Source organism: Boleophthalmus pectinirostris, unplaced genomic scaffold (genome assembly GCF_026225935.1).
Source record: "Boleophthalmus pectinirostris isolate CB_2022bp ecotype Guang Dong unplaced genomic scaffold, ASM2622593v1 HiC_scaffold_19, whole genome shotgun sequence".
Taxonomy (NCBI): domain Eukaryota; kingdom Metazoa; phylum Chordata; class Actinopteri; order Gobiiformes; family Gobiidae; genus Boleophthalmus; species Boleophthalmus pectinirostris.
The window spans coordinates 35,797,808-35,825,445 of NW_026571140.1; the positions used below are offsets into that span (position 1 = coordinate 35,797,808).

The window sequence follows — 27,638 nt, forward strand, 5'->3', positions numbered from 1 at the left end:
ATGGTACAAAATCTGGAGAATACATTATTTTTTACAATCCAGATTTGTGTGCACATCCCCCATTATTCATAAAATGCGTTTGTAATGTTATATAAGATTAAAAAAAAGATTATATAAACAGAAAATAGTAAGAGTCACTGTTCCACAATTGCTGGAAAAATCATACATCATGCATTTGGCACCACTTTCTAAAGCAAATAAGAACACATTATTTCACTTTCATTTATTTATGACATTGAACTCGTGTCAGCTTTTGTTTCCTGTGAATAGGCCGAGTAATTACAGAGACTATAGATATTCTACAGTGTTGTGAATTTATTTGTTTCCCTGTGTCTCTGTGTTGCAGGATGTTGAGCTGGGTGGTGAAAGTGGTGCCACAGCCTCCGGACCTGCCCAAAAACCAGGAAGTGCCCGCCACTGCCCCGCCCCCTGCTCCACCCCCTGCTCCACCGGTACGATTTGATGATACATGGACTCCTAGGATATGGACACTATGCACTAATGTCCATTGATTTTTTTCATTTATTAATAAAAAAATAATAATACTAGATCATTCAAACACAGTTGATTTCCAATATGAGCTCAAATTAGTATCTAGTTTCGTACTAGTTTTAGTATTGATTAGTATTAGATTTTTCACCATCCTACTCCTGTACAGTTTACATTGCTTCTTCTTGTGTAAGTTCATATTTTAATTTGCTAAATAACACTTAATACCGATCGCAGACCTCTGTATTGTGCTACATTGTGATGGTTTTGTTGTATATTTTCTTATATTACCAAAAAAATAATGTAAAACGATATACCTGGATTAATATTGACAGTAGGTGTGGGACTTGATTTAAAAAAATCGAATTAATTACATGCTTTGTAATTAATTAATCTCAATTAGTCGCATAACAATATTTGCCCCAAAAGTGACATTTATTTTATGTAAATGAATTTTAGTAGATGGCTTCATCAAATAATATATACAGACACTTTTAAGATCAAGCTCTTTTAATGTCTGGAAAGAAATTTTGAAAAAATAAATTGCATTTAATTTCAAAATAGTAGACAAAGGTTAAGTCCCTGTCCAAAATTGAAGAGACTAAAGTTAAAGTGCCATTTCACTTTGAGTTATTAACCTCTGAACATAGTGCACACTGCAAAAAACTAAATCTAGCCAAGTTAAGATGATTTGAATTAAGAAAGTTTTATCAGGATTTGAGTAAATTTCACTTGACAAGTAAAATTATCTGCCAGTAGAGCAGGACTTTTTGTAGTTAAAATATGAAAATGCATCATGTTACACTTAAAATAAGAAAAACAACAACTTTTTGCACTTAAAATAAGAAACTAAATCAAATGTTGCTTGAATTAAGAAAAACACACTTATTCCATCGGTAGACAATTTTACTTGTCAAGTTGAATCTACTGAAATAAAGCAAAATGTTCTTAATTTAAGTCATTTTAACTTACCTAGATATTGTTGTTTTTTTCCAGTGTACATCTTAAAAGTAAATAAATAAATAAATATTGAAGTGCCAGTTGTCAGTTTGACATTTGTTATTTCTTCAACAGGAGAAGAAAGTGACGTTCAAAGAAGAAGGTATGAAATACAAATTCAGCTTTTGATAGTAAAGTTATTTCATTACTTTAACTCGTCTTTTTCCGTTTGACAGCTCCAAATACAAACAAAAACAACGATGCCCCAGCAGCTGAAGGAAGCAGGTCAGTATCATATTATACTGAGGACTGACTTTCAAAAATGTGTAATGCCGGACGTACACTGCGCGATATTTTCGATCGTTTCATTCAGCTCCAGCTCAAACTAAACGACCAATCACAGAGTTTAAAAGTTCAGAGCTTGTGATTCATGTTCTCACACTATACGATCCGATGCTCAGATGCGAGAGTAGATTGGATTTCAAACAGGTTTGATATTCTTGTGGCCTACGATTGCCGATTGGGACCTGGTCATGAGGTATTAATTGTTTCTCGTTATCTCATGTTTACTACACGAAGCACAACACACGATTAAGCCAAAACTCGTCCCGATCCCAAAAACAGTCGCACGAGTAAAGGTATTTATAGTAAGGTATTTATTTCGACTCAACATTTGTATTCTTCTGTTCTTAATTAAAATGGATTTCTGAGACGATGCCTAAAGAAAATATGAATTAGTTTATGAATTTGAAAAGATTGAAGTGCAAACGTGTATACCAAAGTTAATTAAATGCCTATTACTACCATTGTAAAAGAATGATTTTGATGCCAAACCTTGTCTACTAATAAATGGATAATGGTTTGTTTCATGGGCATATAACTGTTCTCCATCTAAGGCTCGTTGTGGCTCTTTTATACTCGATTTCTTGTAAGAGCTAAAATTGGAAGCTCTCTGACATTCTCGTTTTGTCAAAAAGGAGGTCAGGAAAAAGGTTGGAGACCGCTGGAGTGTACAATTGCTGTTTGATTTGCTTCATTTGTTTGTGAAATTAAAGCGCACGTACCTGATTTCAAACCATGAGTAAGGATCATGTTTTAGTTTGAACTTGTTTTTTTTCTGCTGCGGAGATGACACAAAAACTACTGTCTGTTTCCTTGTAGTTTTCAAATCTTTACTACTACCAGATTTTTGAATCACATCTGACAGAGAAAATACCATGTAAAATGAACAGATTATATTTTACACTCTCAATTTGTGTCTTATTTCACATCTTTAACCAAACACATGATGTAAAGAGCATTTATCTTGACAAAAATAAACTCAAAATAAGTACTTAATTTTTTTTTTTTTTAATATTGTATTCTTCTTCAGGCCTGGGACTGCAGTATTGTCTTGGATCAGTAGTGCCATGCCTCAACCTGTGAACGTTAACAACTCTGCCAACAAGGTTAGACCATTTTACACAATAGTTTTTAACATTAGTCACTTTTTTCAAATAACTGGTCAAGTAATATTGTTTCTGTTTTATGCTTTGTTGCAGGAAGAAAGCCCACCACCAAGGTATCTGATGTTTTTTTTTTACTCAGAATGATGCAGAATCATGTTAGTAACATTAACACCATTCATAATCACCTACAGAACATAAATCACAGGCTACAACACATGAACCAGGACTAAACCAAGACTGAATCAGAAGTGAACCAGGACTGAACCAAGACTAAACCATGACTAAAACAGAATTGAAACAGGACTGAACCAGGACTAAACCATGACTCTAACAGGACTAAACCAGGTCTAAACCAGGACTAAACCAGGAGGACAGAACCAGGACTAAAACAGGACTAAAGCAGGACTAAAGCAGGACTAAACCATCTCTAAACCAGGACTAACCCGGGATGACTAAACCAGGACTGAACCAGGACTAAACCAGAACTAAACCAGGTCTAAACCAGGACTAAACCAAGACCAAACCAGGACTAAAACAAGTCTAAACCAGGACTAATCTTAGACTAGAGAGAGAACCCCAAGCCCATGAAGCAGGTGTCCACAAAGTGCGACTGGGCTACGGCTGCGCTTAGCCCATTAGGGCGTGGAGCTCTGTGCCGGTCCTTTTGCCTGTGGTCACCTCACAGTCTACACAGGCTTACCTCTAGGCTCGTCCTGACACAGTCCTGGTTTAGTCCTGGTTTAGTCAAAAGAAACAGAAAACACACACCAAAATTCTTGTAGAGGTACAAATGCAAGGAGCGGCAAGACAAAAGTAAAAAAATGCATAGCACATACAGATGGCCGATATCCAAAAGCTTTTTTTATTTTTAAAATAATGTTTCGGCAAAAAAAAAAGCTTTCATCAGATATTTTTCTTGTTTTCGACCACAGCACATAAAATATTTGCCAGCCCAGGTGCTCATATACCCCTCCAACAAATGGGAAGTCCCAAAGTGAGGTCACACAATGACTTCACCCCTGCTTTTATTTTGTCGACATAACCTTTTTGTAGAAAACGAATTTGTGACAAACCTCTGTCTTTTCATTCCTTTAAAAAGCAATAACCCAGAAGACGAGTGAGTAACAAGAACAGTGGTAAAGTCTGCTTTGTACTGAGCTTCTGCAGATTATATGAAAGTCCCATTTGCTTTATTTTCAGATGCTACTAATATAATTTCCACATCATTTCACATGTTAATTTAGAGGCTTTTATGGAAGTGAGCATTGAGTTTGAATTTTTAGTATGATGACAGCACATATTAATCTATACATTTTACTTTGCAAACAAACAAACTGCCAAATAGTGATCAGCTTTGCCTATTCAAAAAGCTCTTAAGAGTTGCACGCAGCTTTAGTTAGTAATCCTCAACTTTCTAAACAGATATTATGTGTTTTTAAAAGTGTTTCTGTCCCACAACAGCAAAGGGATGATCGCCTGGATCTCACAGGGTTTGGAGAAAGTTGTTCCTCATCCAGAACTGAAGAACAAAGATCCTCCTCCAGCAGAGAAGCCAAAGGAGGTCAGACCGGTCTCTGCTCCAGGTAACAAAAATAAAAAAGAAATGAAAACTGGAAAAACAATGTATGGACTAAAAAAATGTTGTTTGGATAGAGGCAGGCACATCCCATAAAAAATTCCAAAAAGAAAAATTGGAAAAAAGAAAAAAACACACTGCCGTTCTTTGGAGCTCTCATGTATTTATTTATTTTTTTGTTAGTAACATTGTGGTGTTATTATTATACTATTTTAAGGTCAAACCCTTCTTCAGACATTAACAAAAAAAAATCCCCACTGCTATGCCTTCCCCACTATTTCATATATATCACAAAATTAAACTTTAAATATAAACATTTGCGAGTCTAATTGGGGTGTAATTATTATTATACTTTAATTCTGATTTAAATGTGATATGAAGTAAACATTTTATCAATCTTTTTGAATGTTTTTTTGTCTTCTGTGTTAAGAAAAATTAAAAAGGTGAAAACCTATTGATCGTGTGACTGTGTTTAGCTGCTCCAGTGACTGTGGAAGTGAAGAAAAGCCCTGAAGAAAAAGCCGAGAACAGCACAAGGTAGGACATTATATTTTGAGTTTTTGTTGTTGTTGTTGCCAATTTTATTTTGTGTTTCTTACCCCACTGAGACTTAATCATTAAAGGTACACTATGTAACTTTTCTGGTGGAGTGTCTGCTTCTTGCTTGTCTCCGTGGAGTTGTGTAATGCTTCTCTTCAAGTGTTCCACAGTATGCCATTAAACTTGTCTATCTCCATGGAGACAAGAAGCTCATGCCACCAGTCCAGGTAACAACAGGTCATATCTGTGGAGAGGCAACTGCATGTTTTTTCAGAGGATTTTTTAGCAATTAAAACTCCTTTAATTGAATAAATAAATGTTAAATAAGTTTAAAGCCATACTGTGGGGCATTCCAGACAAAACAATAACATCTCCATGGAGACAAACAGAAAAGTTACATAGTGCAACTTTAAATGCCAAGGATATCTATGCAGAATCATTTGTAATAACTTATCTTTTCTTTTTTTCAGTATGATCGAGTGGATAAAGTCGGGCATTGAGAAGATGGTCCCTCAGCCGGAGCATCTCAAGGCAAAAGCAGAAAACACGACCAAGAACGAAGCTCCTCCTGCACCCAAAGGTGAATACTACTAAGAATGTGCAAAAATATTGAAATATCGATATATCGTATCGTTTAATGTGATGATACAGTATCGATATCATGGGCTGCTGTATCAATATATCTCCAAGAGGATTTGGTATATTTTACAAAATAATTTTGTTACAGCACTACAGTTTTGTTCTCGTTTATGTGAGACATTTGACATTTTCACTGTTTTGATGGGTAAAATTGGTATTTTTCTTGGTATTTTTCATATTAACTTTGCACAAGAAGTGGTTTAACAAAGACGTCTAGTATCACAGCCATGATTTAGCCATTATTTTTTAATTCAACCATATCAAATCGATTTGAAATACCGTATTTTTCAGACTAAAGGTTGCTATGGAGTATAAGACGCACCAGCCAAAAAATGCGTAATGAAGAAGAAAAAACATATAAGTCAGACCGGACTATAAGCCGCACTTTTTGGGCGAAAGAGACCGGGAGCCGACATTTCATCTTCTGCATCTTTCTGCTTCCTCTTCTGTGTAGCTGTCATCAGACTCAGCATCAGTTCCAGTTAGAATTATTCTTGACAGGATGGTTTTGGTTGTCACTGAAGTCCAGGCTTTGTCGATCCATCCTGTGACTTCCAGGAAAGTTGCATGGTGCACCCTCCCTGTTGCCATGAAGCTGTGTTCTTCATCCCCGCTTGCCGCGAGTCTCTCACAAGTTTCTCGCTCACTCCAAACTTTCTTTCTGCTGCTCAATTACTTTTTGGCTGATTATTTCACTACTTGCAGTAGGACAGCAGCTCTTTATACAGGAGACATACACAGTAGAGCAAAGTGACAGTGGTACGGTAATAGCAGATACTGGCACAAAAGCCTAAAGTGCGCTCTTGCAGCTGTCAGTGTGAAAATTTTAATATATAAGTTGCACCAGAGTATAAGTCGCAGGATTCACCCAAACCATGAAAAAAAGTGCAACTTATAGTCCGAAAAATACTGTATATTGTATTGAAACGTATCGAATCGTAAGCTCATTGTATTGACATATGTATCGTATCGGGGTATGTATCATATCTGCAACTTCTGAATGATATCCAGCCCTAATTACTACATGTATTTATTTTAACAAATGAGGTACTTTATGCTTTGATTAAACCTCACTGTGTTGTCTGTTTGTTGTTTTCAGTTGAAGCTGCTCCTCCTGCAAATCCTCCTCCTCCAAATCCTGCTCCTCCTCCTCCTCCTCCAGCTCCAGCTCCAAAACCAGCCGCAGAGGAGACGTAAGTGTGCAGCGATCAAATTCTGTATTATATTCTCAACACACACACTTGGTACTGAAATAATTTTAGATGAATCTGATCAATCAATTACCAACCATACAATAACTTATCTTATTTCTTGTTCTCTTAGGTCATCAACAGAACAGCAGACAAAGTAGGTGCAGTCTTTGCTTTGGAATATACAGTAATTGATTATATATTTATTCTAATATCTGTGTGTTTTCAGTGTGGTGGGGTGGATTGTCAATGAGATCGGACGGATGCTGCCTCAGCCTGTTCTCAAATCGGTGAGTTACATTATTTTATTGAATGCCCATGTATGATTACCTTTTATCGAACAATTAACTGTATAGGAAATAAATAATGTCACATTTAGAGACAAATATTTAAATTACACTTTTTTTCTTTACAGGAAAACAGTGAGAGTGGACCAAACAGTAAGTAGCTGCAAATTTATAAACATACATCACTATACACAGTCAAATATAAAACAAATATTCTTTACTGAGAAACACAGAAACAAAATTTAAACATTTATTCCTCTTTAGGATCATATTATAGTTTAAAATGTGTTGCATCAGTTTGGTTTAATTAAAAACATAAGAAAATACAACCCAGCATGCATTTAAGAGACACTGGATTGGTTGATAAATTTTGATTGATCTGATTGGGTCATAATCGTTTTTGAGACGCCTGATTAGTTGATGGAATTTTAGTATTAGTATTAGTAGTAGTTAGTAGTAGTAGTAGTAGTAGTAGTAGTAGTAGTAGTGTTAGAAATTGTTTTTTATCTGTTGATGAGATTTTGAAGCATCTGATTGGTTAATTAGCTTTTTCCGACTCGTGATTGGTTGATTGGTTTTGTCGGCTGCAGCTGATTGGCCGGTGTGCGTGTCAGTCAGTCGGGAGGCGGGCTCTAACCTCTTCTCTCTGTGTTTCAGGGGGAACAGGTGGATAGAGCCCCTCCCACTGACTCCACCCTCCACCGTGCTTCAGCGAGGCCAAGGCTAAAGTTTAGCACTAACTTTGTGTTAATGCTGAGTTTAAATATTATAAAACATTTAACTAAATCTAAATGATGAAAATGTACTCACTGACAGAACATGATTGTACTTGTATATATGCTAGGAGTCTTTGTGCATACTGATAAACTTACTCATAAAGTACTCAATAGACAAAAAATATATATATATTTTAAATAGAAATATCACCTTAAAAGTAGTATGAGATGGATCGTGCACTTTGGTGGGACTTAAAAAGGCAAAGTTCTTGAATTAAAGCACTTTTTAAAGCAAAATAGGACACTCTTGTACATTTCACTGTACATAGAACACTGTTTTGACTGTGTTTTGTTGTAAATATTGTCATGTACATAGTTTTTTACATGGAGATAAATGTGAGAGACGGGTGTGTTGTTGAACAGTTTTACATATTTTGACTTTATTTCTGTTTTGAGCTATTTCACTTGCCTGCTGTTAGTATTCACTGATCTTTAATATTCTTATTTTTCTGTTATTACATCAGTTAGTCTGCAGCAGTGGATATGAATTTATAGATGCTGCTAATTTTACCGCCAACAGAAAGTGAGTAGCAATGAATAATTCTTACAAAAGTATATTTCTGTACGCATTTAAGCCTTTATAAAACTCTGCTCACTGTTACTGGTACTTACGGCTTATGAGATTATAACTGTGCAGACATTTATTTTGTGTTTAACATGCACTGGGTTTTTGGATTTTTGTTTAAGAAGATATCTGATTTTTAACTTTAAGACCTGATGAGATTATCCCAGACGACCTTTTCCCATTGTTTCCATGGTGATTACTGTTTACAATACAATCTGCTGGTGCTGGTCCATTTTACAAACTTCTGCAAACTTTTATGAATGAAAACAAATGGAAATAAGATGCAGCATGTGTTAATGTAATAAATAGATAATGTATAATTTGTACATTCTTATAACAAAACCAAAATCCATGTTTCTAGAATTTAAAACTAAATAAATGTGTATATAAGTCTTGCACTGTCAGTTTTGTGGTCAAAGCCAATCAACCAATCAGAGTTCTCCATTTGAATACTTAGTTCCATAATATCCCACAAAACATTTTAATACAGAAAATACCTCTAGATCTGAGCTTGGTTTTTGTTATGGTTTGGGTCACTGTAGCGCTTCTCTGTTTGATTTTCAAATTTTCTGTCACAAAATAATCACAATTTATCATTCGTTCAAGCAGAGGTGGGTAGAATAGCCAAATTTCATTCAAACAAGAATACTGTTACTTCAAAACAATATTACTCAAGATGGAGTAACGAGTTGTGGTGAAGATTTACCACTCAATCTACGTTCCTACCTTCACCTATGGTCATGAGCTTTGGGTAATGACCGATACAAGTGACCAAAATGAGTTTCCTCTGCAGGGTGGGTGGGTGCTCCCTGAGAGATAGAGTGAGGTCACACGGGAGGAGCTCAGAGTAGAGCCGCTGCTCCTCCACGTCGAGAGGAGCCAGCTGAGGTGGCTCGGGCATCAGTTTTGGATGCTTCCTGCATGCCTCCCTTAGGAGATGTTCTTGGCATGTCCCACCGAAAGGAGGCCCTGAGGAAGACCCAGGACACACTGGAGGGACTATGTCTCTGGGCTGGCCTAGTTACATCTTGGCGTCCTCCTGGAGGAGCTGGAGGACGTGTTTGGGGTGAAGGAGGTCTGGGAGTTCCTGCTTAGACTGCTGCCTCCTCGACCCGGCCCCAGATAAGCTGAAGAAAATGGATGGATGGATAAAGAGTATAAAAGTATATAGGGAAACCACTACTACTCAAGTAAATTAAAAAAGTGACTGGACATAACATCTGATGCAACTGGACAAGAGAAGATTTTGTCACTTGTAGACTTACTCACAGTGGGAAAAGTAACCAAAGGTTACTCTTCAATAAAAATATTATTCAAGTAGGAGTAAAATTATGGTGTCTGGAAACAAATCTGGTAGGTACAGCTCTACTCTAGTAAATGTTTTTAAGTACTGCCCACCTCTGCATTCAGATTATTTTCTCATACTAATACATATGTTTTAAAACTGTGTATCTGCCTACACATGCAAAGCTTTACACTATAGATGTGACACAACTATTTTACAACTCATGTTTGTTAGTTATCTGTCTGTTATTATCAGATATGTGCTGTAAAAATACTGTATCTTGATTTGTAGCAGTAGTGAACAGCAGCCAGACCAAAAATGACCTGGTTTTGGAGGATCTCGAGCAAAATAATGAAAAACAAGAAGCACCCGCTCAGAAAGAAGACACGCAACCAAAGAAACAGGTCTGTGTAATGCATTTTAAGGTTAAGGTTATCATGCTGGGGAGCTCTGCATGTATGTCAGTGGTGGATTTTTCAGTTTGAAGTCTGAAAACTCAAGTAAAATTATAATATAAATGTGATTGTTTATGGTCATCAGCTGCAAAGTATTAACATGCACTAGAGATTTGCACATGATAAACCTCACCTGACTTTGTTGTGTCCAGGCTGAAGACACAGAGGCACAAACAGAACATCCATCTCTGAAGGACAGCATCAAGAAGGAGACAGAGGAGGCAGTGCTGGCCCAGATGGAGGAGAGGTGGGACTCTATATCATTCATACCATAAATTTAGTCTGAGTCAAGTGATTTGGTGTAATATGTATACATAGGCAAGGCAAGGCAAGTTTATTTGTACAGCACAATTCGTACATGAAGTAGTTCAAAGTGCTTTACAGAATAAAAAATGCATTAAAACCACAATAAAAACAAATCAAAACATAAATAATCATCATAAAATTAAAGATTAAAATAAAAAAAGAGAGCGAGACATTTGCATAAATCAGAGAGAAGTGTGCGGAATGAAAACCTTTCCGTCACCTTCAGTTACCTACCGTAAAGGGAGAAATGTGAATGAGAACTTCCCCCATTAAAGTGGGAATAAACACCAAAACTTCATCCACAATCACAGTCCAAATCGCCTGGTGGACACTAAAATGCCATGTACATAGTTTAGTTAGAAATATTTTTTAAAAGTTATCACCACAATCCTGAGAGTCCTAGCTTATTCTGCACTGTTATGTCCTGTTTCCTGAAAATCCATATGAAAAACCAGAGTACTACATACTTTTTGTATAGGTGTATAATGTTTGCATAGTTTTATTTCACTTTCAAATATTTGTCAAAGCATAACACATATATGCACAAACATATTTATTCTCCTGTATTCTTGTGTATTGTCCTGTAGACTGCAGCTGGAGCGTCTGGCTGCTGCTCGGGCTGCAGAGGAGCTGGCCCTCAAAGCAGCAGAGGAGGCTGTGAGACAACTGGAGAAAGAACAGGCTGCGAAGATCATCATCGACTCCATCAATGAACCACAAGACCAGTGAGTACTCAAAACAGTATTTAAGTGTCTGCCAAGTCTTGTGTCTGTGGATATGTTATTGTTCTGCCTGGAATATTCCACATTATGGCATTAGAGTTGTTTACATTTTTTATTCAACATTTATTTCACCAAGAAAGTCCCAACTTATCTCTTTTTCAAAGGAGACGTAGTTAATTAAGTTATAGTTGAACCAATACCATTACTACTACTACTACTACTACTACTACTACTACTACTACTACTACTACTACTACTACTACTACTACTACTACTACTATTACTACTGTTTCCACTACTACTGGTACTACATTACTATGTTTGTGTGGTTCAGTCTGCCAAACATTCAAGAGGAGGAGAATGAGGATGACCCTGAGTAAGTTTGTTATAGTGCTTTATATCTTCAAACCTACAGTTTTGCTTAACTTTTACTTATTATAGTATTTTATGGATAATTGCTTTTGAATACAACATCCCCATGTTATACCAATTTTAGTGTAGTAAAGTTAGGTCTAATTCTTTTGTACCATATACTAATACTGTAGTTAGTAGTAGTGATGCTATACTGCCACCTCCTGGTAAATCTTGATCAAGTTTCTTCTTTGCCGTACAAGTTTGCTTACAGATATACAATATTAAGAATAATATATAAGATTTAAACAAACACTACCGGTCAAAAGTTTTAGAGCACCATACTTAAATTAAATTTTTTTACTGTTCACTGTTTACTGTTGACCAAAATGTACTCTAAACTTTTGATTCATGAAAGTGTCCACCTTTGGCAGATGTAACAGCTGAACACACTCGTGGCTCGTTCTTTTTGCAATAGAAATCAAATATTCTTCAGAAAGTTCTTCCCAAGTTTTTTGTAGAAGTTCCCATAAATGTGTGGCACTTGTAGGTTGTTTGATTTTCACTCTTCTGTACAGTTCATCCCCAAACCAACTCGATGGGTTTTAAGTCTGGAGACTGTGCTGTACACTCCGTGTATCATTCGTTCATTCATTTTTCAATATAAAACCAAAAATAAGAAAATGAAAAAACAACAGTTTTCTTCATTATTTGTCTCCAAAGCTAAAATGAAAAAAATGGATAACGATTTGTTTTTTTAGTTTTTGATTTTGTGTTTAAATGAATAATGGAAAAAACAAATAAAGGTAGTTTCCGTGGCTTAAACTGTGACGCCGCATACGGACTGAATCAGGGCTAAAACAGGACTGAACCAGGACTGAACTGTTTTCAGTCCTGGTCTGGTCCCGGTCTCAGTCCCGGTCTCAATCACTGTCTGATCCTGGCCTGATCCCAGCCTCATTTTCAGGCAGGTGCGTGCATGCGTGTGTGTGTGTGTGAATGTATGCACATGTACATATATATCAGGGAGGTGGATCATTGGGGGGTGGGCCGGCCTGGTCGATGGGCGACCGCATGCGGAGCCCTGGGGGTGGCCCCCGCACCCGCCTTGAGGGGCGTAGATGTGGCTTGGCCTGCTCCCACTTGAGTGGGGATCTGAGGCAAAATGCCAACACACACTTAACAAATTTTCAATACTCAAATTAAATAGAAATAATACAGGTCAACATTAAATCATCCACATAGCCTGTCTATCCCCCCCCGGCACACACACACACACGCGTATGCACACACATACACACATACACGTATATGCACACACGTGCACACACGCACATACACACACGCACGCATATATACACACACACACAACACACACACACAGACACACACATAAGGTTCACACTGTCACCAACCCCTGTCATCTTTGTCGCTATTTGTATGTAATGTTCAGTCGTAATGTCTGTCTTGTATCTTGTATGTTGTTTGGTTCCTATTTGTTGTAATCTATGTAGTTTGCAAATAAAAATTATTTAATAAAAAAAAAAAAAAAGAAAGTTCTTCACAAGTTTTTTGCAGAAGTTCCCATAAATGTGTGGCACTTGTAGGTTGTTTGACTTTCACTCTTCTGTACAGTTCATCCCAAACCAACTCGATGGGGTTTAAGTCTGGAGACTGTGCTGTACACTCCGTGTATCATTCGTTCATTCATTTTTCAATATAAAACCAAAAATAAGAAAACGCAAAAACAACTGTTTTCTTCATTATTTGTCTCCAAAGCTAAAATGAAAAAAATGGATAACAATTTGTTTTTTTAGTTTTTGATTTTGTGTTTAAATGAATAATGGAAAAAACAAATAAAGGTAGTTTCCGTGGCTTAAACTGTGACGCCGCATACGGACTGAATCAGGACTAAAACAGGACTGAACCAGGACTGAACTGTTTTCAGTCCTGGTCTGGTCCCGGTCTCATTTTCGGTCTGGTCCCGGTCTCAGTCCTGGTCTGGTTCCGGTATGGTCCCAGACCTGTTTTAGTCCTGATTCAGTCCTGGTTCAGTCCTGGTTCAGTCTTGGTTCAGTCCGGCATCACAGTTTAAGTCATGGAAACAGGAAACGGTCGTTATCTGTTTTTTCCATTATTCGTTTAAACACAAAAAATCGAAAACTGAAAAAACAAATCATTATCTCTTCTTTCATTTTGGTTTTGGAGACAAATAATGAAGAAAATAATTGTTTTTTCTTTTCTTTTTTTTTTTTTGGTTTTCTATTGTAAAAATTAATCAACGAATGATACAGTTTCTGGACACTCCATGTTTTAAAGTTTATCATCTTGTTCTTTTTTGGCAGAGCTTGGACTTGTGTTTTGTGTCTTTTATCTTTTTTTAACCACTGTCTGTTCAGTATTTACCTTTGCACCATTTCAAGCTCTTCATTGGACTTGCATGACTTGAATTGCAATAAATAACTGGGAAAATGTGTGTGTTCTAAAACTTTTGACCGGTAGTGTAATTCATTGGTGAAGACATTTTTTTTTTTTTCATTATGGTGCCTATGTTGAAATGTCCAGGTTACAAACACTGAAGGAGGACAGTGACGACGCTCCTGATTTAACCAAAGAGAAAAAGAAAACTGTGGATCAGTAAGACCAGACAAGCTGCTTCTTAAATAGATGCCAAATGAATGGATGAAGTTGCTGTAGATGCTCAAAGGCACTGGGTAGTTTGAGTTGCATTTACGGTTTACTGGAGTAGCTTTGTAGAGCTGAGAGAACTTTGTAAACTCTGAGTAAGTAGAGGTGGGAGATGTATTGAAATTGTGATTTGGAGCTGTGCAAAATTAAAATATATTGAGCATATCCTGTATATCTTTTTAAGGCTTCAAAGGAGATGATTAAAAGTAAAAATGAAAAAAAAAAAAAAGCTGTACAGTGATTTTTGAATTCTTCTAATTTTGCAGTCTATTCACTTTTTGTGCAACACCTCCTCCTGCTTGTTTTCCACGTAAATCTTGTTCCTTTTGCTATAATATTCCACAGTATGGCTTAATACTTTACTTTGTCCATGGAGAATGTTCCACAGTGTGGTTTTAACTTACTATTTCCATGGAATCATGCAGGTGATTTTACTAATCCGTGTATCATTCGTTCATTTGTTTTCCAAAAAAAATAAATAAATAAATAAGAAAACTAAAAAAACAACTATTTTCATCATTATTTGTCTCCAAAACCAAAATGATAAAACAGATAACGATTTGTTTTTTCAGTTTTCGATTTTGTGTTTCAATGAATACTGGAAAAAACGGATAACTGATGTTTCCAGTTTCTGTGACTTAAACTGTGATGCTGGACTGAACCAGAACTGAACCAGGTTCTAAACCAGAACTGAACCAGGACTAAACCAGTTCCCGGTCTCAGTCCTGGTCTGGTCCTGGTCTCAGTCCCAGTTTCAGTCCCAGTCTCAGTCCCAGGCTGGACCCGGTCTCAGTCTCGGTCTGGTCCCGGTCTCAGTCACAGTCTCAGTTCCGGTCTGGTCCCGATCTCAGTCCTGGTCTCAGTCTCGGTCTGGTCCTGGTATTAGTCCCAGTCTCAGTCCTGGTCTTAGTCCTGGTCTCAGTCTTGGTCTGTTCCTGGTATCAGTCCCGGTCTCAGTCCCGATCTCAGTCCTGGTCTCAGTCTCGGTCTGGTCCTGGTATCAGTCCCGGTCTCAGTCCTGGTCTCAGTCCCTATCACCCGACAGTTTACATGGGCGCACCTCCGGGCTCGTCCTGACACTCAGTCCTGGTTCAGTCCTGGTTCAGTCCTGGTTCAGTCCTGGTTCAGTCCTGGTTCAGTCCGTATGCGGCTCAAAAGTCCGGCATCGCAGTTTAAGTCACGGAAACGGGAAACTTCTGTTGTCCATTTTTTCCATTATTCATTTAAACACAAAATCAAAAACTAAAAAAAGAAATCGTTATCCGTTTTTTCATTTTGGTTTTGGAGACAAATAATGAAGAAAATAGTTGTTTTTTTCATTTTCTTATTTTTCTTATTTGTGTTTTATTTTGAAAAACAATTGAACGAATGATACACGGATTTTTACTAATAACATTTGTACTGTTCCTTACCTTCTGAGACTTTGAAGAGAACTTTTTCAGTACATTTCTATAATATGTTCTTTGAAAATACCTGAATTTGAAATCATAAATCTGAGTACTTTAGTGACATGCTTGCAGATTGACAAACACTTTGTATGTGTGGGTAAGTCTACTTGAATATAATTTTGCCCACCTGTAGAAACATGTCTGAACTTGCTTGCTTTGACTATGTGCTTATTTCAATAGTTTGGAGTATAGATAGATTTACTTTTTCCAGCTTAGGCTTCTGCTACTATAACGCATAAGGTTAGTTAATAGCATATTGAATTATAGTTATGTTTGCATCTCCAGTTTTGAACTTCATATATTTGTGTTGCTTTTTCTAAATTTTTCTCTCACTGTATCAGAGCGGCCATTAAAAGGTAGGTTTAGAGAGACAACCTATTTATCACAGTGGACAAATCACAGTCGCTTAATGCTTTACAAAGCAATTCAGAACCACACATAAAGAGTCAAATTACCAATGAAATGCTTGATTAAAGGTGCACTGTGTAAGTTTTCTGGTGGGGGTCAACCTTTTGCTTCATCTTCTTTGAGATGTTATTGCTTTGCCTGGGAAAAAACAAAAATCTAATCATGAAAAACTTGCATTTTTACCTTTAAGTTGACTTGCCTCTCCTGGTCAAAAGTTTTAGAACACCACATTTTTTCCAGGTTTTTACTGTTTACAAGGGATGTAACGATAACCGAAATATCGTGATATCGTATCGTTAAAGTTCTCACAATAATATCGTGGACCATCACAATACATCGAATTACAAGTCTCTTTGTTTAAATTAAGAGTTATGGTGCAGCAATAGTTAAAAAAAAAACAGAGGGAACTACATAGACCATGATCCTTTGCTCCATTTCAGTGCAAACTACAAGAAGAAATAACGGTTCTAAACATTTTTAAGTCTTAGTTCTTTGGATTAAGTCTTGTTAAGGCATTTTAAAAGGAAAAAGTAGCATATTCACAGTTTTGTTCACAGCCTCCACAAAATATCGCAATAAATATCGTACCATGAGATGTATATCGTGAAAATAGCGTACCGACAGATTTGCATATTGTTACATCCCTAATTGTGAGCCTCCCCACCATATCGTGAGCTTTCCCACGATATCACAATAAATATCGTACAGTGAGGTTCATACCGTGACGATATCGTATCGTGAGACTTGGATATCGTTACACCCCTACGGTTTAAGTTTACCATCTTGTTCTTTTTTCCTGAGGTAGTTGTGGCAGAGCTTGGACTTGTGTTTTGTATCTTTTATCTTTTTTTTTTTAACCTCTGGTTGTCCAGTTCTTACCTTTGTACCATTTCAAGCTCTTCATTGGACTTGCACGACTTGAACTGCAATAAATAACTGGAAAAATTAGGGTGTTCTAAAACTTTTGACCAGCAGTGTATCTGACCTATAACTGGGCCTTGCAAAACCATTTGGTTGTCGCCATGGAGATAGATTTTTTAATGCCGTACTGTGCAACATTCAAGACAAAGCAATTTCCTTTTCAAACAAACAGAAGTTGATGGACCCTCCACAAGAAAAGTTACATAAGCACTGTTACCATTTTATATCAGTAAACATAATTTTCTGCATGGACTGTGCTGTTAAATTATTTGAGAAATTGAATGAATGACATTTCTTAAGCATTATTTAAGACATTTTATTGGATGAGGACCATTTCGAAGCAAAAGACAGTTTCTCTATCATGGTTTAATATCAGAGCGAGAAGGAGAAAATATGTGGGGCTAGCAGTTCAAACTCAGATGCGATTATGGTTCAAAATCAATACAAGAGATTTATTTGCTTATTATTTATTTCTTAGTTTTTTCTTATATTAACTATTAAAGAATTCATTATTTTTTCACAGTTCTCTTGTTGACATGTGTCCGGCGGATAGCACCAAAGCCCCAGACCAAAACGTCCAAGCGAACTCTGCAAAAGAAATGACTCCCTCCTCGGCAGAAGTGGAGCTGGTCTCCGAAAACAAAACTGAGGAGGTCAAAGAAGCACAGGCCAAAGAAACAAAACAGCAGGATCCGCCAATCACAGAGCAGAAAAAGCCAGAGCCGCAGCAGTCTGTCACAGAGAAGCAAGAGTCTAAACCAATCACGCAACAGCCCGAGCCACAAGCCACAGAAGCCCCGGCCACCAACGCAGACCAAGTGAGGCCATATTTGAGAATCATTTACTTCTGTACAAATGTATTTCTGTCCGGACTTATCCATGGGTTTCAGGGTCAGGATAAATTAGGACAGTTGCCGTAGTAATTAACAACAATATATATTTTTTTTTATGGCGTCCGGGGCAGGAAAAGGTCATGACTACCCAGGTTCGGTTTTGATTGTAGTGGCCTATATTTTTGTAACCCAATAAGCGTGCAGGTCTTGAGGCAGGTATTAAGCCAAACATTTAATTATTATCACTGCACTTTGAGGTTATGTAGTAATAACTATTCTCTACTGTCCATCGGAGTCCTGCACGGGTCCATTTTTGGAGACCTGCACCACACTCGTGATTATATCAAAGTTCAATCCGTACCTGCCCAGACCCGTTAACATTCCACCCGTTATCCGCCCGTGCCCATGATAAATCGGGGTCAGCCCATTAGTCCGACAGCCCAATAGTCCAGGACTAAAGCAGGACTTAATGAGGACTAAACCAGGTCTGAACCAGGACTGAACCAGGTCTACAGCAGGACTAAACCAGGACTCAATCAGGACTTCACCAGGGCTAAACCAGGACTAAACCAGGACTAAACCAGGACTTCACCAGGACTTCACCAGGGCTAAACCAGGACTAAACCAGGACTAAACCAGGGCTAAACCAGAACTAAACCAGGATTTAACCAGGGCTAAACCAGGACTAAACCAGGACTTAACCAGGACTACACCAGGACTGAACCAGGATTACACCAGGACTGAACCAGGATTACACCAGGACTTAACCAGGACTAAACCAGGACTTAACCAGGGCTAAACCAGGACTAAACCAGGACTAAACAGGTCTAAATCAGGACTAAACCAGGTCTAAACCAGGACTAAACCAGGCCTAAACCGGGTCTAAATCAGGTCTAAACCAGGACTGGACCAGGTTTACACCAGGACTAAACCAGGGCTAAACCAGGACTGAACCAGGACTAAACCAGGTTTAAACCAGGACTAAATCAGGAGCGCAGTCGCTGAGCCGATCATCTCCACTGATGGTTTTATGTAACAAATATATTAAAGTCTCTCTCAGCCTGATCCATCTTTCCGAGAAAAGACCAGGAATGTCACTTGTTTCGGTAACAGCTTTTAAACAAACATCTCGTTTTTTTAATCAGGCTATTCTGGTTGAACTGGTATCGTACTATAAATGTAATAAATGTCCCTTTTTTCAGGCTCCAACTGGAACAACAGAGGAAACTGGATGTGGACGTAAGATTTTCATCATTGTAATATCACGAATAAAAGTTATCGCCACCACAATACAATTTTTATTTCTTGTTTAAATAGAATTTTGAGCTACAGACAGTTTGCTTTTTGCTTTCTTACCACTGCTTTATGAACTAATGCCACTTCACGACCTGCTTTTCTATAATATTTTATTCTCTCCCCAGCCCCCGCTATCTGCTCGCCCTTTCGGACTTTCATGCTTCGTTTCCCAGTGGCCGCTGAATATTTGGAAAACTGCAGGAAGCTGATGCACGACCATTACCTGACCCCCCCTAAGCTGTCCCTGCCCTCCCCCCCGGCTGAACTGGCCCTGCTCACGCAAGAAATAGCAGAACTCCCCAAGCAGGCTCAACAATACTGCATGGGGATTATAAATAAGATAAAAGGGATAAACACGCACTTTCAGACCGCTGCACAGGGTCAGTCAAGTAATCAAAACGGGGAGAATGAACAGTCGCAATCTACACAGCCAACAACGAAACAGCCTTAAATCAACTCACAACTTCAGATACATTTAGCAGTTTTTAGTCAGATGTTTTGTTGAATTTTAGGGTTTACAACTGAAAAAGTGCCAAACATTAAACTACTATTAGTACTACTTCTGCTATTCCTAGGGTTACTACAACAACAACTACTACTGCTATTACTACAACTACCACTACTACTAGTTCTGCTTTTCCAAAGGCCTACTACTGCAACAACTGCTCTTACCACTACCACCACTACTACTACTACTATGTCTGCTCTGTCTTCTATCCTCAGGCGTACTACAACTTCTACAACATTTACTAGTAGTACTTCTAATACTTCACTAGTGCTGCTGCCATCCCTAGTCCTACAACAGCAACTACGACTACTTAATACTGCTATTGCATACTATTTACTACATACTACTTACCAGAGGTGGGGACTTGTAAGTCGTGACTTGGACTTAAGTCAGACTTGAGTCACTATTTTTAGAAATTGAGACTTGGGACTCGACTTGGACTTGAAGGTCATTGACTTGGGAAACATTTTTAAATCTGAATTCTTTCTAGCCTGACCATAATGATTCACACTAAGATCTTGTCAAGACATTTAAAAAGGAAGAATTAACTAAATTAATTTCTACAACTCTTAAATACTTATAAATACTCATATATAAAAAATACAGTGATTTTCTAAATACAATTTGCTTTAAAATTCATATAAATTGCAAAAATCTAATCTACATTTGGTACTTTGGTTTATAGACTTGAAATGACTTGAAGCTCAAAGCAGACAACTTGGACTTGACTTGGACTTGTGGGCCAGTATCTCGAGACTCGACTTGGACTTGCCTGTGTTGACTTGGGACTTTAGGAGAAAGACTTGAAGTCAAAGACTTGAGACTTGCAAAACAAAGACTTGGTCCCAACTCTGTCACTTACTACTACTACAACTACTACTATTCCTAGGCCTACTACTACAACAAATACTTTTACCACTACCACTGCTACTGCTACTATGTCTGCTCTGTCTGCTAATACATACTACTTACTACTGCTACAACTACATCTACTGCTATGCCTAAGCCTACTACTACAATGACTACTGTTGTCACTTACTGTTACCACTACTATTAGCACCACTACTACTACTACTACTACTACTACTACTACTACTACAATACTTCCCAAGGTGCTCCCCTCTCCAAACCCCTCTGCATCCTGGTCAGCACTGCTCCCATCATGCATTGCTTCATCAAGAGACTGCTCCCCACGGCTCAGGTGATCCATAGGTGTAGTGTCTAAGCGTATGTGCTGTGTAGTGCTTTGCTGTGCTTTTGAAGGATGGAAATCCAACTTCAGTGCGTTACTGTAATATTCACTGTTGTGTTTTTGTGTTGCCTTTTTCTAACAATATTCAGCCCAATCCAATCCTCTTTATTTATATCGCACATTTCACAAACAAACAGTTTCCAAAGTGCAGCACAAATACATACTAATAACAACAATAATAATATAATGATAAAAAATACGCTCAGATTTAATCATACTAGTCCTAGAACAATAAAATCAGAAAAATAAAATACAAGCAAAACCATAGAATAGCAATAAATTATTAAACCAATTTAACATAAATTAAAGATACGGAGGATCACACAACTCATGCAGTGTTAAAGGCTGGAGAGTAAAAGTATGTTTTAAGAGATTTAAAGCTCTCCATTGTTCCAGAGTTTTCCAGAGCTTAGGCCTTTCAACAGAAAAGGCCCTACCCCCCCTGGTTTTTATTCAGGTGCATGATCTAGTGAAATTTTGATCCAAATCTTAAAAACTATATTTTTAGCACCGATTTATTGGAATAATTACAATTACAGCTGATTTCATTTCAGCATTGAACCATCACAGAAAATAATCATTGTACATTTTTATGACTTGGTGCTAATTTTGACAAAAAATTAAAATGAAAAAGTACTACAGAATTAAAGTACTAACTGACATGCACCATCAGTATTAAATAAATATACCTACATTGCAACTCTAAATATAAATAATAAAAAGATTCTACACTACAACAAAATAATTACCGTAATTTTGTTGCTTTCTCAGGGAGTCAAGTGAAAACCCCGGTTCTGAAGGTGGACCACGTGGATCAGGACTCAGGTCAAAGAAGGACTCTGAACATCCCTCAGATCGTGACCACGCCAGAACATGAGACCTACACTTTGACTGTGCCCAAAACTATTAGAATCAGGTACAATATGCACATAGGGCTTTCATATACACTGACCAAATAAGTTAACATAGATAATCCATTTGCATAACTTATCAGAAGTTGGAGCAAAATCAATTTTTAAGACTGAAGTTCAAAAGGTTGACCATATTAATTTGGCTTGTTAAGGAGAACTCTTTTACCTGAGTGACCATTTTCAAAAATATTTGTACAAGCGCCCAAGTTAAAACTCAATTAACACGTAGTAATATAGAAGTTACAATATACACATATAATACATACATTATACAACTATAAACATATAAAATATCATGCAGTCTAAACCTGTTTTCTCCTTTCAGTCCAACAGGTGAACAGATGTTGTGTGAAGAAGAGGATGAACCTTTGAAGTCGTGGGGCAGTCAGGGGGACCTCCTCAGTGCAGATGAAGAGTAAGGATCCATCAGTCATTTATTACTTTAATCTTAACTCCACTTTTACCTTTTTAAATTTCTTGATTGTACATTATCAAAAATGATTAGATAAAATGCACTCAGCCTCCTGTTCTCCTGTAGGGCGCGCCCTGCCTCTGCGGCCAGCGTGGGCAGTGTGGTGATGCAGGAGCGTCTGAACAAGCTGCTGCGACATTTCAAAGGTCGAACGGAGTCAAAGAAAGAAAAACTGTTGGATCCGGACGAGTCGGAGGGGGAGAGTCCACAGGCCTGTGAGTGGAAACTACAGCAGACCCATATCTTTAAAGTCACAAACCTTTACGACCCAAGTCAATAGACATTATTCATGAATCACATCACAAAATAAATTTGGATTTGACCATTATTGAACATTATTACTCAAGTTTAAACAATGAAAAACAGTAAGTGAAGCAGCAATAAAAGGATCCATAAGTCATCGATTTGGACATTAAATGTAGCCCATTTCATTTTCTTTTCAGCATTCAATTGAACCAGCAATATGGGAACAAAATAGACAATAAAATAATTACATAAAGATTAGAAATGATAAAAAACATGTCTTAACATTTCAACATTTCTAATTTCAACATTTTCAGGTGCTTTGTCTTCATTTTTGTGAGTACAGATGTGTCATGTGTCAGAACTGTATATTGCAGACCTACATGCAGATCATCACAAGGCGGCCCCAAAAAAAATCTCTTTTGACCTAGTCTTTGGGAAACAATGAACTACAGGATATACTGTATGTATGCTAAAGCAAGAAAACAATACGGTTTTAGATAAAGGGATGGAAATGAAACTGGTACTTGAAACTGTAGAGACTTGGAGATTTAAATAAAAAGTTAAGCTATTTAACCAATACATAGAAAGACATTCATCCTTACATTTATTTTTTTTTAAATTGCTGATACTTGATTTTTATTGCTGTGATTTGTCTCCTTTAGCTCCTGCCAAAGCCCCTCCCCCTCCACCCCCACCCCCACCCCCAGGAGGTGAGGAGAAGAAGGATGCGCCCCCTGCTGGTGAAGAGGAGGAAGAGGAGAAGGACAAATGGATGGAGTTTGAGTTTGAACTTTTAGGGCAACCTCTAAAACTGCCCTTCCCCAAACCTCCACCGATGCCCGACTGGCTCAGAGCTATTCTCCAGTACCGCTTCCCCGACAGCATCGACCCTTTCACTGGTACGACAGGGCTCCTCACTGACAGATGTTTTTACAATCTGGAGTGTAATTTTAAATTTTTTTTTTTTTATAAACACAAGTTAGTGTAGGGAAGTAGGCGAGCACGGGAGGTAGGTGTAAACAGAGACTTTTTTGAGCAGTCAAGCTCCAGATGCAGAACAATAGATGCAGGAACCAAGTATGTGCAATTAATCGAATTTTGATCGCGATTTCAATTTGTCTCCAAAATCATATAATCAAGTTGAAACGATTTAAAGCTTAACAGTTTATTTTGGGATATTTTTTTATATAAATAAGTATATTTATTTTATTTTTAAATACAGAGATTGTAGAACAGCTGGATATATAGTTTATTTTGGATACATTTATATTTTTTATGCCTTATTTCATGTTCAAAGTATATTTTATTCATTTTAAGTTTTATACATCACAAAACTGCTCTAAGGTACAATTTGTTAGCCTGATTCATCAGATGGTTTCACTTCATGGAAACCGTCTGACCTCGCAGCATTAGGGTTAGTTCACTCGACAGTAGGCGTGTACCTTTTTTTATTTAACCAATCACTGTTATTTGGTCGTGACGTATGTAATGCGCCGCTAACTGGTATATTAAGCTTTTCCCAAATCCCGTAGGAAGATGGACAATAATGTCTTTCCCCTTGATAAAATTCACCAAACATCCTGTTTGTTCTGGATTTAAATTCTCGATCTCAGGAATCGTTGCCAACACAGAATGTATGACTCCTTGCTGATTGGCTGGTGCCCGAACTTGGACTTCCGGGGTTTTTGCGAACCGTCTAGAGTATTCAGATTCCTGATCTAGTCACTGGAGAGAAATGAAATTGAGTGGAGGCATTAGGTGGCGCAAGCCTGACTACTGATAGCTTATATCTATTTCAATTTGAAAGCTTTGCATAAATTATCAAATAACAAAGTGTTTTTTGTTTTTTTTTTGAGATAGAGAGAAATGCTGAATAAATGCATCGAGTAACTAAAAAGTAATCGTTTGAATAATCATCATTTCAGTATTGACCAAAATAATCGTGATAATGATTCTTTCCATAATCATAATTTTGCATAGTCGTATGGAGCCTGCACTTTTAAATTTTTTATAAAGTAACTGCAATCACAACAGGGCCTGTGTTGCCAGCAAATAGAGGACACATGTTTTTCTCCTTTTTATTACATGGACACAGGACAGGCCTCATGTGAAAGCTCAGAACCTCCAGAATTCACTCACTGAGCTGCAGAGGCTGCACTGGCACTGATTCATGATTGGCTGTGCAAGTGCTGGGGTTAAAATACTGACCCAAAATTAGATGCCAGTCATGTTGGATAATCGTCTTGAAAACCAAAACACCAAATAATAACATAAACAGCTTGTCCATCATGTCCAGTGTTTTTGTTGTGTGGAATAAATCAGCAATTGTTACCAGAGCTACGTTTGATTTGAACATGTCTACCTCATATTTTGGACACTGTTAGTTCTTACATATAGTCTTTAATACTCCTTTCCCTCTGTTGCCTTCAGACCTGATCTATGTGTTCTGGCTCTTCCTGGTGGTGGCTGCGTGGAACTGGAACGTGTGGCTGATCCCGGTGCGATGGGCTTTTCCGTATCAGACTCCGGAGAACATCCACCTGTGGCTCCTGGTGGATTACAGCTGCGACCTGATCTACATCCTGGACATCCTGGTGTTCCAGCCCAGACTGCAGTTTGTGAGGGCCGGGGACATCGTGGTCAGTCAGTCACTCTACACGCACAATGTCAAGTTAAAACTGTTTAATAGTACGACTGTAAATAAACATGTCGTTCTTATCGCGTTACAGTGTGATAAGAAGGACATGAGAGACCACTACATGACCACAGAGAGGTTCAAGGTAAAGTTACAGCATGATTTACATTTTTATGGTAAAACGTTTCTGTAAAAAAGTTTTGAAAAAGTCTCAAGCCTCTATGCCAGGGGTCTCCAACCTTTTTTCTTTGTGAACTACCTTAATGAAATGAAAATGTCAGAGAGCTACTACTTTTAGCAGCCGCAAGAAACTGAGAAAGTATAAGAGCCATGACAAGCCTAAGACAGGATACAGTTGGATGCCTATTAAACATAAAACATTAACCATTTATTAGTGTAGAAGTTAGGCATCAAAATGACACATTTACAATGGTAATTAATCAGATTTTGGTTATTAAGTATGTTACATGTAATTTAGAAATCCAAAGATGAGCTACTTGGAAGGGGGTGGAGAGCTCCTGGTAGGTCCCTAGTCACAGGTTGGAGACCTCTGCTCTATGCAATACTGTAACTATAAAACATGAAAGACTGTTACTAATTGATAATTCAAGTCACAGGTGTCTAACTCAAATTCACAGAGGGCCAAAATTAAAAACTGGGACTAATTCATAGGCCAAACTAAATATTTATTGAAACATTTCAACAACATGTACATGTTTTCTCTTCTTTCAAGATATATAATGTTAAACCTTTTCATATTAATATAAATGTTTATAATAATTTTGCTTAAACACTGAATCCAGAGCAAGCCTTATATAAAATAATAACAAAATTTTAAATAAATAATGCCTCTATAGTCTATCTGTAGCTGGTGGGCAGCTCTAATATATATTTGATATGATCTCACGAGCTAAATATAATTATATCACAGGCCAAATTTGGCCCCCGGGCCTGAGTTTGACATGTCTGGTTTAAATAGTCAGTGATTAATTTAATGACATATTGTTATCTGGGCTATAAACGTTATCAAACAGATTCCATGTTAATATCATTAAATTTTTAATATTCATTTCTATATAAGCACTTGTCCACCTTCAAAACACTCAAAGCACTTTATATCTAAGACCCACTCACCCATTCACATACCAGTGTACACAGACACTGTGAATAGTTAAAACTGTCCACAAAATCCAAGATGGCACAATTTAGATAGATAATTTAAATAATTAGATAATTTAAATATAATAGATAAGATAATTAGATATAGATAATTTAAATAATTGTCTGACATGTAAGCTTATTGTAAATTCAGTTCTGTTTGACATTTTGTTTTGTTTGTTTTTTCAGATGGATGTAATAAGTTTGTTTCCAATGGAGGTATTTTATTACTTCACTGGAGTCAACTCTCTGCTGCGCTTCCCTCGACTGCTCAAGGTCAGTACTTATACACCAGGGGTCTCCAAACTGTGGCTCAGGAGCTTCCAGTAGCACTCACTCCATTCCATGTAGCTCGCCAAAGGATTTCTGAATTATGTGTATGGCCCTTAATAACTAAAATCTGATTAATACCATTGTAAATGTGTCATTTTGATGCCTAACATGTGCACTAATAAATGGATAATGATTTATAGTTTTATAGGCATCTTAACAGTGTACAGTCTAAAGCTTGCCATGGCTCTACTCTACTCTACTTTCTCAATTTCTTGCGACCGCTAAAATGAGTAGCTTCTCTAACATTTTCATTTCATAAAGGTAGCTCACCAGAGTAAAAAAATCTGGAGACCTCTGTTATAGACCAATATCACTGACAGTCAGAGAGATCTTTTCTGTGTCATCTGCTCATTGTGTTATTTGTATTTCAGTACATGGTTTTCAGTGAGTTCAACGACAGAATGGAGGCTGTGATGAAAAAGGCCTACATCTACAGGTAAATTAGCCCCAAATTATAGAGGATCCTAGTACTGTTTTTCTTATTGAACACTTCTCTAGAACCAAGCGCAAAATTACAACAAAAACAAGTCAACCATCATGTCATCAAGCCTGTAAATCTTAAAATTAAAACATGTTTACCTGCATCTAGGGACACAGAGAGATCATATTTATATATATATATATATATTTTTATACAATTCTTTCTCCCTTTAAGTCGTATATCTTTATTTTCAGAGTGATCCGGACCTCGTCGTACCTGCTGTATTCTTTGCACATAAACGCCTGTCTGTTTTACTGGGGCTCTGACTACGAAGGACTGGGATCCACAAAATGGGTCTATGATGGAAAAGGAAATGCGTAAGTCTCATTTATTATGTTATGTTTTGTCAGTTTTGAAGCTTATTTATAATGTCTCAAATTACTGTCTTTAAAATGAAATAAAAAATAAACGCTTAGTCTCCTGCGACATGCATATTCATGGTTTTATAATGATTATCACATTGTAACATCTGTTTTGTAA

General features: G+C 37.4%; 1 protein-coding gene across 1 annotated transcript in view; it reads left to right on the top strand.

Moving 5' to 3' along the window:
- cngb1a (cyclic nucleotide gated channel subunit beta 1a) overlaps positions 1–27,638 on the top strand; it is a 51,229-nt gene that overhangs the window by 9,016 nt on the left and 14,575 nt on the right. Inside the window, exons 4-31 of the mRNA XM_055154342.1 lie at positions 347–452; positions 1,564–1,591; positions 1,665–1,713; positions 2,801–2,876; positions 2,970–2,989; positions 4,338–4,459; positions 4,929–4,989; positions 5,463–5,572; positions 6,731–6,824; positions 6,955–6,978; positions 7,051–7,111; positions 7,237–7,261; positions 10,026–10,138; positions 10,342–10,436; positions 11,083–11,220; positions 17,557–17,851; positions 19,069–19,105; positions 19,288–19,542; positions 20,755–20,871; positions 21,694–21,838; positions 22,159–22,248; positions 22,372–22,520; positions 23,214–23,450; positions 24,982–25,190; positions 25,281–25,331; positions 26,534–26,620; positions 27,049–27,113; positions 27,353–27,475. Coding sequence (XP_055010317.1) covers positions 348–452; positions 1,564–1,591; positions 1,665–1,713; positions 2,801–2,876; positions 2,970–2,989; positions 4,338–4,459; positions 4,929–4,989; positions 5,463–5,572; positions 6,731–6,824; positions 6,955–6,978; positions 7,051–7,111; positions 7,237–7,261; positions 10,026–10,138; positions 10,342–10,436; positions 11,083–11,220; positions 17,557–17,851; positions 19,069–19,105; positions 19,288–19,542; positions 20,755–20,871; positions 21,694–21,838; positions 22,159–22,248; positions 22,372–22,520; positions 23,214–23,450; positions 24,982–25,190; positions 25,281–25,331; positions 26,534–26,620; positions 27,049–27,113; positions 27,353–27,475 — 2,981 coding nt within the window. The 5' untranslated portion in view covers position 347. The remainder of the gene's footprint in view (positions 1–346; positions 453–1,563; positions 1,592–1,664; positions 1,714–2,800; positions 2,877–2,969; positions 2,990–4,337; positions 4,460–4,928; positions 4,990–5,462; positions 5,573–6,730; positions 6,825–6,954; positions 6,979–7,050; positions 7,112–7,236; positions 7,262–10,025; positions 10,139–10,341; positions 10,437–11,082; positions 11,221–17,556; positions 17,852–19,068; positions 19,106–19,287; positions 19,543–20,754; positions 20,872–21,693; positions 21,839–22,158; positions 22,249–22,371; positions 22,521–23,213; positions 23,451–24,981; positions 25,191–25,280; positions 25,332–26,533; positions 26,621–27,048; positions 27,114–27,352; positions 27,476–27,638) is intronic.